General features: G+C 38.7%; 1 protein-coding gene across 1 annotated transcript in view; it reads left to right on the top strand.

Annotated features, from left to right (window-relative positions):
- Nucleotides 1–12,197, top strand: part of HOOK1 (hook microtubule tethering protein 1) — a 62,068-nt gene that overhangs the window by 18,901 nt on the left and 30,970 nt on the right. Inside the window, exons 3-10 of the mRNA XM_026651703.2 lie at nt 92–164; nt 532–582; nt 3,560–3,692; nt 5,190–5,257; nt 7,311–7,373; nt 8,399–8,482; nt 10,709–10,875; nt 11,797–11,937. Coding sequence (XP_026507488.1) covers nt 92–164; nt 532–582; nt 3,560–3,692; nt 5,190–5,257; nt 7,311–7,373; nt 8,399–8,482; nt 10,709–10,875; nt 11,797–11,937 — 780 coding nt within the window. The remainder of the gene's footprint in view (nt 1–91; nt 165–531; nt 583–3,559; nt 3,693–5,189; nt 5,258–7,310; nt 7,374–8,398; nt 8,483–10,708; nt 10,876–11,796; nt 11,938–12,197) is intronic.

Below are 12,197 nucleotides of genomic sequence, written 5' to 3'. Positions count from 1 at the left end.
TTTCTAATAGAAAACTAACGCTGGAGGTCTGATGTCTCATTTGAATTATGTCATTTTAATGTTTAGTAAATACAGTTTACTTTTATTCTAGAGATGTTGCCTGGTTTGATGAATCATGGCTAAGCCGTATTAAAGAAGATGTTGGTGACAACTGGAGAATAAAGGTACCAAAAATGAAAGTCGGCAAAAGCTATTTGCAGTCGCTTTGGACGATGTTTCCCGAGTTTATCTAATATTACTATGTTATAGTGTTGAGGGGGGGGTGTCAAAAAGATCAATAATTAAGACACACATTCAAATTGTATGTAACTGACTTAAACATATTTTACCATGATCTATGCTTCACATGCAGTTCCTTTCTCATCTTAATTCTCTCCCAGCATCATTACATATTTTTCTCATAAAACTGTGTAGATTTTTAAATGAAAATAAAATGCAGTCAAATTAAATTTTTTTTTTTTTTTTGGTCTGAGAAAAGTATCTATTCTTAATAGTAGCATATAACCAATGTTATCTTTTATACACTGTTAGGCCAGTAATCTGAAAAAGGTTCTGCAAGGAATTATGGACTACTATCATGAGGTATGGAAAAAGCAGCAGTTTTGTTCATATAACAAATAAGGATTGGTCTTTTTCGCTAAAGTTAATCCCGACTATAGAATAATACTAAACTGTTCCTATAATGATACTCTTTTTGTGAAATGTGTGTTAGAGCGTGGTATAAATGAAAATTCTCTCAATAGAGAAATACTGAAGTTACATGTAAAACTTGTTTGGGTGGAGTGATGGGTATTTCTCAAACATGCTATGACTTGACCAAGTAATGGCAACTCTGTGGAACTCAACACTATGAATTTACGCTGTCTAATCCATTATGTTTTTAGCAGCAGACATGTTTGGCCAGCTGCAAGTGAAATTCTCCACGGCCTGATTCTGCTTTTTTACTATGACATTAATAATTGCGTATCCTGCAGAAACATGCTTGCTGCCATATAAGAAGAAAGTGAGGTTTTTGATATTGCTTATTTATAAAAGCATCCTTTTGTGGGAAAGTATGTGACCTTGTTTGGCTTTAAAAGCTAACCCGGGCGAGGCCTTATAAGTATTTGGATGAGAAATCCCTGGGGCGAAAACATCCCGTGAAACATGTTGTGCTGCTGCTCTTAGGTTCTGCTAATAGAAAAAACAGATTCTCTTAGCTTTTAATGCAGCATTCTCAATATATTTTTTGCATTTTTTTTACATAAGCAAGGATAATCTTATTTGACATTTAATCACTTAGTTACTTTTCTCCACAGTAAGCTTTCAAAATCTGTATTTATTTTTGCCAGAATCCACTTACTCCTTGGATAATTTTACTTTACTCGTGACTGAGATAGTCACTTCGATTTAAAGCTCCTTATTATCACTTTCCAAAGCAATCTCTTAAGCTGAAATTTCTAATCTCTGTTCTAAGACCCCAGGCAAGTTGTTTTGGAAAACTTGCATGGAGGGGGCAAAACACTTGAATAAATTGATCAGACACTTAAATAAATGCACATGCAGATTTTGACAAAGTAATAATTTGATCACAGTACTTTTTCTGTTTGATTGATTGTTAAGAAAAGGATACTAAATGACAACTGTTAATACACCACCCAATCTTGAGCCTTGAATTGCTATAAAGTGAGGCAGTTTAAAGTTAGGATTCCCAAAATAACCCTAATTCTGCCTGCTTGAACACATCATCTTTTTTTTTTAAACAAAAAGATACTTCATTCTGTGATTATGTGCAGGATAACCACCTTCCATTTGACAAACACAATATAATAATGTAAACAGACTACTTTTTTTATGTCCTTCCCTTCTACTAAGTTCGTAAATTGTGTTTTATCTAAAACAGTGGTCAACAACCGGTCGATCATGATCGACTGGTCGATCCTGGAAGATCTCCCAGTCAATCGCGATCTCCAGCTGTGCAGCTGGGCTGCCGCTAAGACAGATTCCCTGCCTGCCCCGGCCCCACGCTGCTCCCAGAAGCGGCCAGGGCGGCCCACGGCCCTGGGGGCAGGGGTCTCCCTCCACACATTGCTCCTGCTTGTAAGCACCGTCCCCGCAGCTCCCATTGGCCGGGAATGGGAACTGCGGGGGCGGTACTTGCAGAGAGGGGCAGTGCGCAAAGCCACGTGCCACCCGCTCTCCCGCCCCCCCAGGGGCCGCAGGGGCACATTGGCCCTTTCCAGGAGTGGTGTGGGGCCGAGGTCGGCAGGGAGCCTGCCTTAGGGGCAGCCACGCTGCGCCACCGACTGGGAGCTGCTGGAGGTAAGTGCTGCCCGGTGGGAGGCTGCACCTGAGCCCCCTCCCGGAGCCAGCACCCCACACCACCCCTAAGCCCCCTCCCAGAGTCAGCACCCCATATCTCCTCCTGCACCCTGAACCCCCTCCTGCACCCCAAGCCCCAGCCCTGACCCTCCTCCCAGAACCAGCACCTCCACCCCTTCCTACACTCCAGTCCTGAACCCCCTCCCAGAGCCAGCACCCCATACCCCTTCCTGCACCCCAACACTCTGCACCAGTCTGGAGCCCCCTCCTGCACCCAAACTCCCTCCCAGAGCTTGCACTCCTCACCCCCTCCTGAGCCCCAACCCCCTGTCCCAGGCTCAGCCCAGAGCCCCTCCCACACTGTGAAACCCTCGGCCCCAGTCCAGAGCCCGCATCCCCTCCCGAACCCCACCCCCCGACCCCAGCCCAGTGAAAGTGGGTGTGCGTGCGGGAGAGCAAGTGACTGGGGAGGGAGGGGGGGAGTGAGTAGGGCAGGACTTTGGGGAAGGGGCGGGGCCTCAAGGAAGGGAAGGGGTAGATCCTGGGTTGCTCTTAACTTCAAAAAGTGATCTTGGGCGTAAAAAGGTTGGAGACCACTGATCTAAAATGTAGAAAAGGTATTTTGTATTACTGCACACCTGTTCCAGGAACATGTAACTAGTGATCATATAATATTTATGTGCAAGGGGCTGAGCAGGTATAAACCCCCTGAACTTTATGCAGTTAGTGCATTGCTATTGCATATCCGTTTTAAGGAACTCATGGCCGTAGTATCTAGCTGTAATGTAGGCCTTTTTGTATTAATATATAGTATGGCATATTTTCATTGGTGGTGTAAGTGTGTTTTGTGTGTGTGTTGTTTTTTTTTGGGGGGGGGGGGGTTTCCTGGAGATACTGCTTTAAAGCTATACATCCCTCCAGCTATTTTGTTTTTCTAGTCCTTTTCAAATTTCTTACTATTTTTCTTCATAGTCTTATTTCCTTAATTCCGTATTGCTACCTGAGTATTACCATTAGGCAAAAGGCTGTGTCACAGACTTAACTAGTTCTTCTGTTTATAGTAACCCAAAGTAGTGTCCAGGGTCTTTCCTCATCTGTCTCCAAAGTCATATTTACCTCCAGTAATATCTCCAGTTTTTTGTCCAGACTGTGTTTCCCAGGCCAGATCTTTTTGCATGATGGATGAATATGTATATGGATGCTAAATCTTCATCATGCATATAATTGAAATGCCAAACTTACCTTTTATATTTTACAGTTTTTAGGTCAGCAGATTTCAGAAGAACTTGTTCCTGACTTAAATCAGATATCTGAACATTCGGATCCTACAGAGCTGGGCAGGTTACTGCAGCTTATTCTAGGTTGTGCAGTCAACTGTGAAAAGAAACAAGGTACATGCTGTTTTCACCTGTTGAAGATATACCTAGGAACAAACAACCTCCTCAAGCCACCCTTACTTTAGGAAATAACAAATAGTAGCATGCATAGAGAATAAGATGGAATTGATGTCTCATTTAAAAAATACTTTCTGTTCCTGAATCAAACAGTAGGTATTAGCCTCTTTCTGCTAATGTGTTATACAATATTATTATCATAAACTTTTTGAAATTGGAGTTTGTGAAAACTAATAATAACTTTAGAAAGTGTGTCTGCATACAGGATCTTAATCTGGCGTCAAATATTTTTTGTTTAAAGTGGACTGGAAAGTGGTTTTTACATTTATTACTTATACTATATAAATTCCCAGATTGATAACAAAATATGTGCCCAGGCATAAAATTTACAAATGAATACATTTTAAAACTAATAGTTTAAGCTATCTCTTATTTATCTGCAAAGGTCTAAGGTGGTTGCTTTTTGTTTGTTAATGCCCACATAAGCACCCATTACAGTACAGGAAAACACTTTGATTATTCAATAAAAAAAATAGTCATTTAATTTAAAATCTTGCATCAGTGAGTATTTAGAAAGCCAGGTGGTATCATCCTGCATTGAGAATTAAAGCATTAGTGATGACATTTCGTCTATCGCACTTCATGTGCTATCTCAGTGACAAGTTTTTCTCCACCAAAAAATTTGAAAACTCAAACAAACCAAATAAAGCTGACATAATAGGGTCAAATGAAAACTTGCAAAACTTTGGAAATGTAGATATTTAAAGGCTTTTCACTCCTTTGTATATACTGTAAATTTTAGAAGTACTTATGGTAAACAAGATGTTAAATTGTTCTAATATGTCGTGTTGCAAAATTTACAACTTTCATACTGGAATGAAAAGCCTTAGTTTGAATTTTGGTCTCTTGTGAGTTTAAACGAAGCCCTTCTGACTTAAATAGTAGTTTTAATTTTGGGTTGTGAAATGCTGTAAATAGAAATTACAGCTTTTGTTATACATAACATAAGCTATGAAACAGGTGCCTTTGTGGAAAAGGTTGCATTGTAAAGCTTTAGATCTGGTCATTCGTTCTTCTTTTTTCTTAGTTAGCAGTCAAAAACATTTTGCAGTAATATTCTAGTCATAGGATGTTCAAAGGGCCAAATTCTCTCTGAGCTATATGCCTACCTCGGAAGGAAAAAATTGTCCTTAATCTAATCTTGCAAACTTCCATATGATGCAACCTGTTGAAATTATGTGGGTAAACGTATGAGAGAATTGGGCCTACATATATAGGGCCTCACTCCATATTTACTAATATGTCAGCATCACTGAAACTATTTTTAATAAGAGCAATAACTTTTTTGGAAATGATTTGTCATAGAATTATCATGGTCTTTATTATACATTGATATCCGCTTTGCGGAAAGGGCAGAACATATGCCACTTCAAGCCATTTTACAGTAAATGTTGTCATAAGTAAATTATTGAAAATACTTTTTCTCCATTACAGAACATATACAAAATATAATGACCCTGGAAGAGTCTGTTCAACATGTTGTTATGGCTGCTATTCAAGAGGCAAGTAATAATTCATATATAAATAGCCTAAAACTTTCAACAGGAAAGCTTGAATGTAAATATATAGAGCCAGATCTTTACACCCTGCCCCTCTTCCCTCTCCTGCTGTTTTGCATTGATCACCAGCAAAAAGGAACCAGAAAGCTTCCTTAAAGGCAGTTGGGCATTCCCCTTGTGTCTTGTAAACAGCTCTATGCTATCTGTTCTCAAGTCAGCTCTTGTGCCAGAGCACACTTTGTGTTCTGAGGATTCTCACTTGAGTGTTGGTCCTTAGGGGGCTGTTAAAAGCAGATGGAAGTTAGGGCAGCCCTTAAGCTGCTCTGACTTCTGCATGGGACCAGCTCTCCTGAACTTTTTCCCATGTTACCTTACCTACCAGTTCTCTGAGTTTGGTGAAGTCTGGTTTACTTGGAGCTCTTTGATTTAGTTGGGGTTGGTCCTGATTTAGTTGGGGTTGGACCTGCTTTGAGCAGGGGGTTGGACTAGATGACCTCCTGAGGTCTCTTCCAACCCTAATGATTCTATGATTCTACTAACACCTATCCTGCACTGAAAATATATCCAGTAATAAAACCTAGTACAACTTTTGTTTCAATAGTTAAGAAACCAGTTCTGTTTAAGGGTACTAAGGTTTTGTGTGTAGATATAATTCTGCTAATCAGAATGTTGTTTGCTACATATTTTGACTAATTGAACTTTTCTTCTGGTTAAAGTCTGGGTCTATCACTATAACTTTTTTTTTTTTAATCAAAAGATTTGAGTAAGAGGCAGAGCTTATTAGCTGTGATAGTTGGCAAACACAGTATCCAGTACTCTATACTAGTCTTCCAGTTGTTCCCTCCATGACAATTGATCTAAGAAACACTGGAGTGTGACAGCTGCTAATGCTGGTTAAACTCATTGCGTGAACATCCGTCCCCGTTGAAATTGATGAGAGTTTTGCCATTGATTTCAGTGGGACCAACATTTAACCCATAAAGCTACTACACCTGTTTCGTTAAAAGAACAGAGTACTTTCTCTGGGTACTGTAGATTTGAATTACTAGTTAAGTGTAACAGTATAATACTCAAATACTAACTGTCCCAGCTTCAGAGCAACTGCATCTGTATTCCCTCTCCGTGGTCCACCAAGGGCATCCACTCTAAGCTCCATGCCATCACCTCTCTAGCATGAAGACCCACATCTCACTCTCTCCTGACTGGCGGTTCTTTTAGGCTTCATGGTTCCCTGCCTATACTGTTATCCCCAGCAAGACAGTGTCTGCACTTTGTTTTTTTTTTCCCAGAAGCTATGACTAGTGCATGGCTCGCAATCATAAGTTACCACACCACTCTTTCTTTAGTCTTAATGTGAAAGCATTACAGAGAAAACATATTAAATAATAAAAGAACCTTCATGCATGCTAAAAAGTTTACCAGTGGTCACTGCCAACTCCAGACTCAAGCTCTGATAGGTTTCAGTCCTTCAGAACCCACACCTGGGTTTTCTCTGTGGTTACAAGTTCATAGCTGTCTCAGGTTCAGAACCCTGGCTGGGCAGTTCACTGTTTCTTGGTATATTTCGGGCCTTCCATCTCCTGTCTCCAGGAACAGATAATCAGCAGACATGGCCCACTCCTTAGGGCATAGTTTCAGAAGGCTGAGTTTTTGCATAAGCAGAGGTGGGAATTTGCATTAACCTCTCCCTACGTATTCCCCAGGAAATCCACTTCATACTTGCTATCCCAAAAGTCCGTTCTTGTGTGGCACATTTTCAATATAATCCTTTGTACTCCCAGGCCTCACATCACATCTCCCCCTTAGAAAAGTTATGTACAGTCCTGGTTCACAATAATACATAAACCATTAATTTAATACAATGGACCCCAAAGATACTTAACCTTGATTCAATAAGGTTTCCCAAGGATATGCAGGAAACTGCTGTATCTGTCACACTAACAACTATTGAAGTTAAATTGGGGAGAGGTGGAATCTAATTCAACACCAGAAGCCACTCGCTCTATAGTATATCTATTTGCACTATTTTAATCTATGTGCCATTTTTGTTTTTTAGCTCATGAGCAAGGAAATACTGAGTTCTGTCACAAATGATACATCTGGTGAAATGGAGCAACAGGTAATTGCCTTATGTTTGTTATAATAGTCAAATAATGTTAAGAGTTTCAAAAATAATTTATTCACATCGTACCGTGCTTGTAAATTCAGAGAGTAGACACAAAGGTACCTCTCCCATCATCTCCCAGTGAAAGAAGTTTCAGTCCTTCATCCGTACAAATTAACTTGCTTCTTGCTTTACCAGCCAGTTGTTGTTGTTTCCCTCAGACCAGCTTACCAAAATCAATGCCCAGACTTGTATTTCACAAAGGGCAGAGCAACATGCTGATGCTACACTAGGAAGTTAGAGTAAATTTAACTCTTATCTTTCATTGTCACCCATAGTGCTAGAGGTAGGTGAATGACTGAGTAAAGCAGTGCACATAAACTTAGCGTTTTTTTAAAAGACGTGAAATGGCTGATCTTATCATCTCTGTTGCCTGAGTAGAGACTACAGGAGGATGTGACAGGAAGAGCAAAGAGTAAGTGCTGTCAACCTCCATTAAGGTTAGAAAGTACAGATGAGTGCATACTGCAGAGTGATCTTAGAAAATATTTGAGTTCTGTGTGAACCCAAACACCCAGAGTTCTGTTCTTGAAGTAGAATTATCGTTAATTTAAAAGCACTCTTTCCCCAAGAAAGAGCTCAGATGCTTCCCCTATGATGACATTGACCTTCTATAGCTATCAGAGGAAAGATGGTCAGTAGCCTGGTTGCTAGTCTTGTCTGCTGGAGTCTCAGATTCAATCCTCTGCCCTGCTGCAGATTCTCTCTGACCTTAGGCAAGCAAGTCACTTCGAGTACGTCTACACCGGAGGGAAAAAAAAAAAAAACGCAACCAAACAAAAACACAAACCCCTGTGGCAGCAAATCTCAGAACCTGGTTTTACAGTTTTTCTGTTTGTTTTTGCAGCAGAGATGTGCCTTACTCTCTCTGTCATATCTATCTTACATGTCCCTCCTCGTACAGATAGGGAGCATATAAAATAATCTTAATTTCAATATATCTAACTTGCATGAAATCTTTTTTTTTTTTTTTTTTAAAGATGAAAAGAGCCCTTGAAGACCTTCAAGAAGCACTAGCAGAAAAAGAAGAACTGAAGCAAAGATGTCAAGAACTAGACCTGCAGGTAAGGAGACACAAACATACTTTTTCAAATATGTGACATTAAGAAATAGAAGCTCTGTTAAACAGTTGCAAAATGCAATGTCTTTAGAGGTTAAATTTCACCTATAAGTTCTTAGCCTTTTCAGTTTGTACTGAACAAAGCTTCCACATGCTGAAATGCTTCATACATGTGATTGTTGGAAATATTATCCTTTAATGTAAATCCGTGCTCAGCTCCCCTGCAACTATTGGAAAATATATTGCTAATCCATAGTATGAAAGATTTTTTGGTGTAATAACTTGATATCTTGCAGTTAGTAATCAGTCATTGCAATACTATAGCTATGAATAGTAAAAATGCTTATCAAAATGTTCCATGCTTATTTTCAGCTAACAATAGCTTGAGCCCTTTTAAAAATATATTAAGAACCAATTCATTATAATGGACTGATTGCATTCACTGAAGGTGAAATAATAGCACTCACTGTAAATGTATGATTGTGCTGAATTTACCAAATAGCAAGGCTAGGGAAATATTTTAGCCTGTAACTTTATACCAGCCATTTCTGCTTCAGTCCCAAATTGCCCTTTCTCCTTCTGCTATGATACCTATCATGCATCGTTTTGAGAAGTCAGAACTACCACACAGCTGTTATAGATTTCTGTTTGGAGTAGTTGATGGTAGTTCACACAAATCTGGTTGGTCTATCCTCTTTGCATGTCATGGCCAGGCGTAGTCGTTAAAAGTATGTATAGTTGAGCATGAATGTACAAATGGTAACTAAAGTTAATGGAAAGTATATTTTGTAAAATAGGTGTCCATATTTTTGAAATTACACAATACATATTTGTTCATTTCATCGTCCAGTGGTGCACCATGGTTTCAGCATAATGTATGTGGTGTTGAAAAGAAGTAGGAGACAGCCAATGGGACTCTGAGGGACCTGAAATGAGGATGAAGGAAATGCATGAGACATTCAGTTAATAAACATCCTGCTTTTTAAAAGTGTTTACTGTCTCCATGATTGAAGACTGATTAGGCCTTGTACAGGGAATAATAAAAGACTCTTAAGGCACAGATTTGCTCTAGGTCTGCAAATATACAGTAAGTTGGCTTCCCAGATTCAGAGAATAGGACCTTAAAGGCAGTAAGTACTCAGTGAAGAGGTGGGAGAGTGCTGTTGGTTTCTTTTACATCTATTTAATTATAGGCACTTGAATTGTGTATAATCATGGATAAATGAAAAAAATCTTTTAATATTGCCTCAGATTATTATGCTAACTTTATATCTTATTAAATATTGCCACCATGGTATGCTGCATATGTATTGAAAGTCATAATAATGACTGACCGTTCTCATTTAAACTAATTCTTAATAAATTCACTTGTAAGGTCTCAGTCTTCCTTGATATTTTCCAAGAATATAAGAAAGGTAGGTTTCCTTTATGATTCAGGAAAACATAACCCAAAGAGCACATTCTACTGTTTAAGTGCCAGTTAACTAACACATGCTATATGCTCTGATGTTTGATGAAGTATTAAAAATTAACACATCATCTTTCACTAGAAAGAGCTTAAGGGTTCCGTCTTTTAACCCTTGCCCATTTTATGGCTGTTTTAATATACTTACCAACTTAGTGTAATGTTATGTTCCCGTTTGCTTAGCTGTGAACACTTTCAAAATCAAACCAGTTCAGTCACTTCAAAAATGCATGCCCTATATGATGCTGTCTAGGATTTTTTGTGTGTCTGCTTATTAGCTTATGGCTCTTGGACCTGCTTTTTGCACAACCATCCATGGCTGAACGCACGGCAGTGCCGTGTTAGTGTGCTAGCCAGTGCCATTCGGCTTTTTATTGTTAGTACACAAGCCAAATGGGAAATACTCTTCATCCTACTGTTATTGTTTCTGTTCAGTTTCTAATCATAACAAATTTGTTTCCTTTTGTTTTTATAAAATCTGGAAATATCAGTTGCCCCCCGTATTTATTACAATGCCACATGCCCTAGAAGATAGTTTTCATTTATAAAACAAAACAAAAAAGGCACACTTCCTTGGTTGACAACTTTCATACTCTAAAGCAGCTAGGTGCTTAAGGGTATTTATAAATCACTCCTAAATTTTTCAAATGCTCAACTTCTATGTAACAAACAAATTATTTGGTGGCATCTTATAATCTATTATTTTGTGTTCTTCTTGGCAATCGGATGGGACCTATAAACTTGATGTTGTGTTATGTGCACTAGGTGGCTGCCCTTCAAGATGAAAAAAACAACTTGATGTCTGAAAACGAGGTCATGAATGACAGATTAGACCAGTTAGATGGCTCTCTTGATGATCCAAATACTGTTGTTGCAAAAAAGTATTTCCATGTACAGCTGCAGCTAGAACAACTGCAGGAAGAAAACTTCAGGTATGAAATAACCTGCAGCTTTATTTAATCTCTCAAAATGTTGTTGTCATATGTGATAGGAGTTTCTTCTAAATATGCAGGATTTTCCTTCTCAGTTCACTATTCTAAAAGCTTCTCTGTCATTGAATTAATATAAACTATATAAGGTACAGTTTAGTGTTTCCCCTAAACTTCTTCCATTTTGGATGATGATTGAGACTATTAATGCTTTTCTTTCCACCATTTTCTAAAACAGGGGTAGGCAACCCATGGCACGCGTGCCAAAGGCGGCACACAAGCTGATTTTCAGTGGCACTCACACTGCCCAGGTCCTGGTCACTGGTCCGGGGGGCTCTGCATTTTAATTGAATTTTAAATGAAGCTTCTTAAACATTTTAAAAACCTTATTTACTTTACATACAACAATAGTTTAGTTATATATTATAGACTTATAGAAAGAGACCTTCTAAAAACGTTAAAATGTATTACTGGCACGTGAAACCTTAAATTAGAGTGAATAAATGAAGACTCGGCACACCACTTCTGAAAGGTTGTCAATCCTGTTCTAAAATATTGTGGGCTCTGATGGGAGAGAGAAAGGCAGGACCAAGAATAAGAACTGAAGCACATGTTTCATGTGGTGATTTGTACTAATAAAAACCCAACATTGTCTGGGTCTAAGTGATTCATACGTTCTTTTACGGCAGTTATAAATTAACCAGAAACTCCTTCAAGTAAAATATTAACACAGTAAACTAACAGATCTGTTCATATGATATGGTGTGGTTGTAGTAAATAGCCCTGTGACAATACTTTTTTATTGTGTGTCTGCTACGTTTATGTATTTTGAATATTTTTTTACTGTTTCAGTAGAAAGTGGATCATATTAGTTACGTGAACAAAAGATAGGAACATATATTAACAGCTTCTTATTTACAAAAGGCTTGAAGCTGCAAAGGATGATTATCGTGTTCACTGTGAAGATCTGGAGAAACAACTGATTGAGCTGCAACATAGAAATGATGAGTTGACCTGTTTGGCAGAAGAATCTAGGGCCCTAAAAGATGAAATTGACGTTCTTAGGTATGTAGTGGACATAGTTACCATTCAGACTGAAGGTTCTGAATGATAATGCCAAGGCTCCATATTTAAAGATAGACGTTTCTGTATAAAATTACACAGTTTGTGTTACCACAAGCAAACTTGAAACTAAATGGAAAAAAGGACCAGAGTGAAAAATAAAACTGGAAGGTGAAATGTAAGTTTATGACCACAATACGTACTCTGCATATCAACATTATTCTGCAAAAGACTCCCAGATGAAGCAGGACTAAAAGATACAA

The sequence above is a fragment of the Terrapene carolina genome, unplaced genomic scaffold (genome assembly GCF_002925995.2).
Source record: "Terrapene carolina triunguis isolate 2854851 unplaced genomic scaffold, T_m_triunguis-2.0 Scaffold101, whole genome shotgun sequence".
Taxonomy (NCBI): domain Eukaryota; kingdom Metazoa; phylum Chordata; order Testudines; family Emydidae; genus Terrapene; species Terrapene triunguis.
The sequence above is the reverse complement of the archived record's forward strand: the minus strand, read 5'-3'. Positions and strand labels throughout refer to the sequence as shown.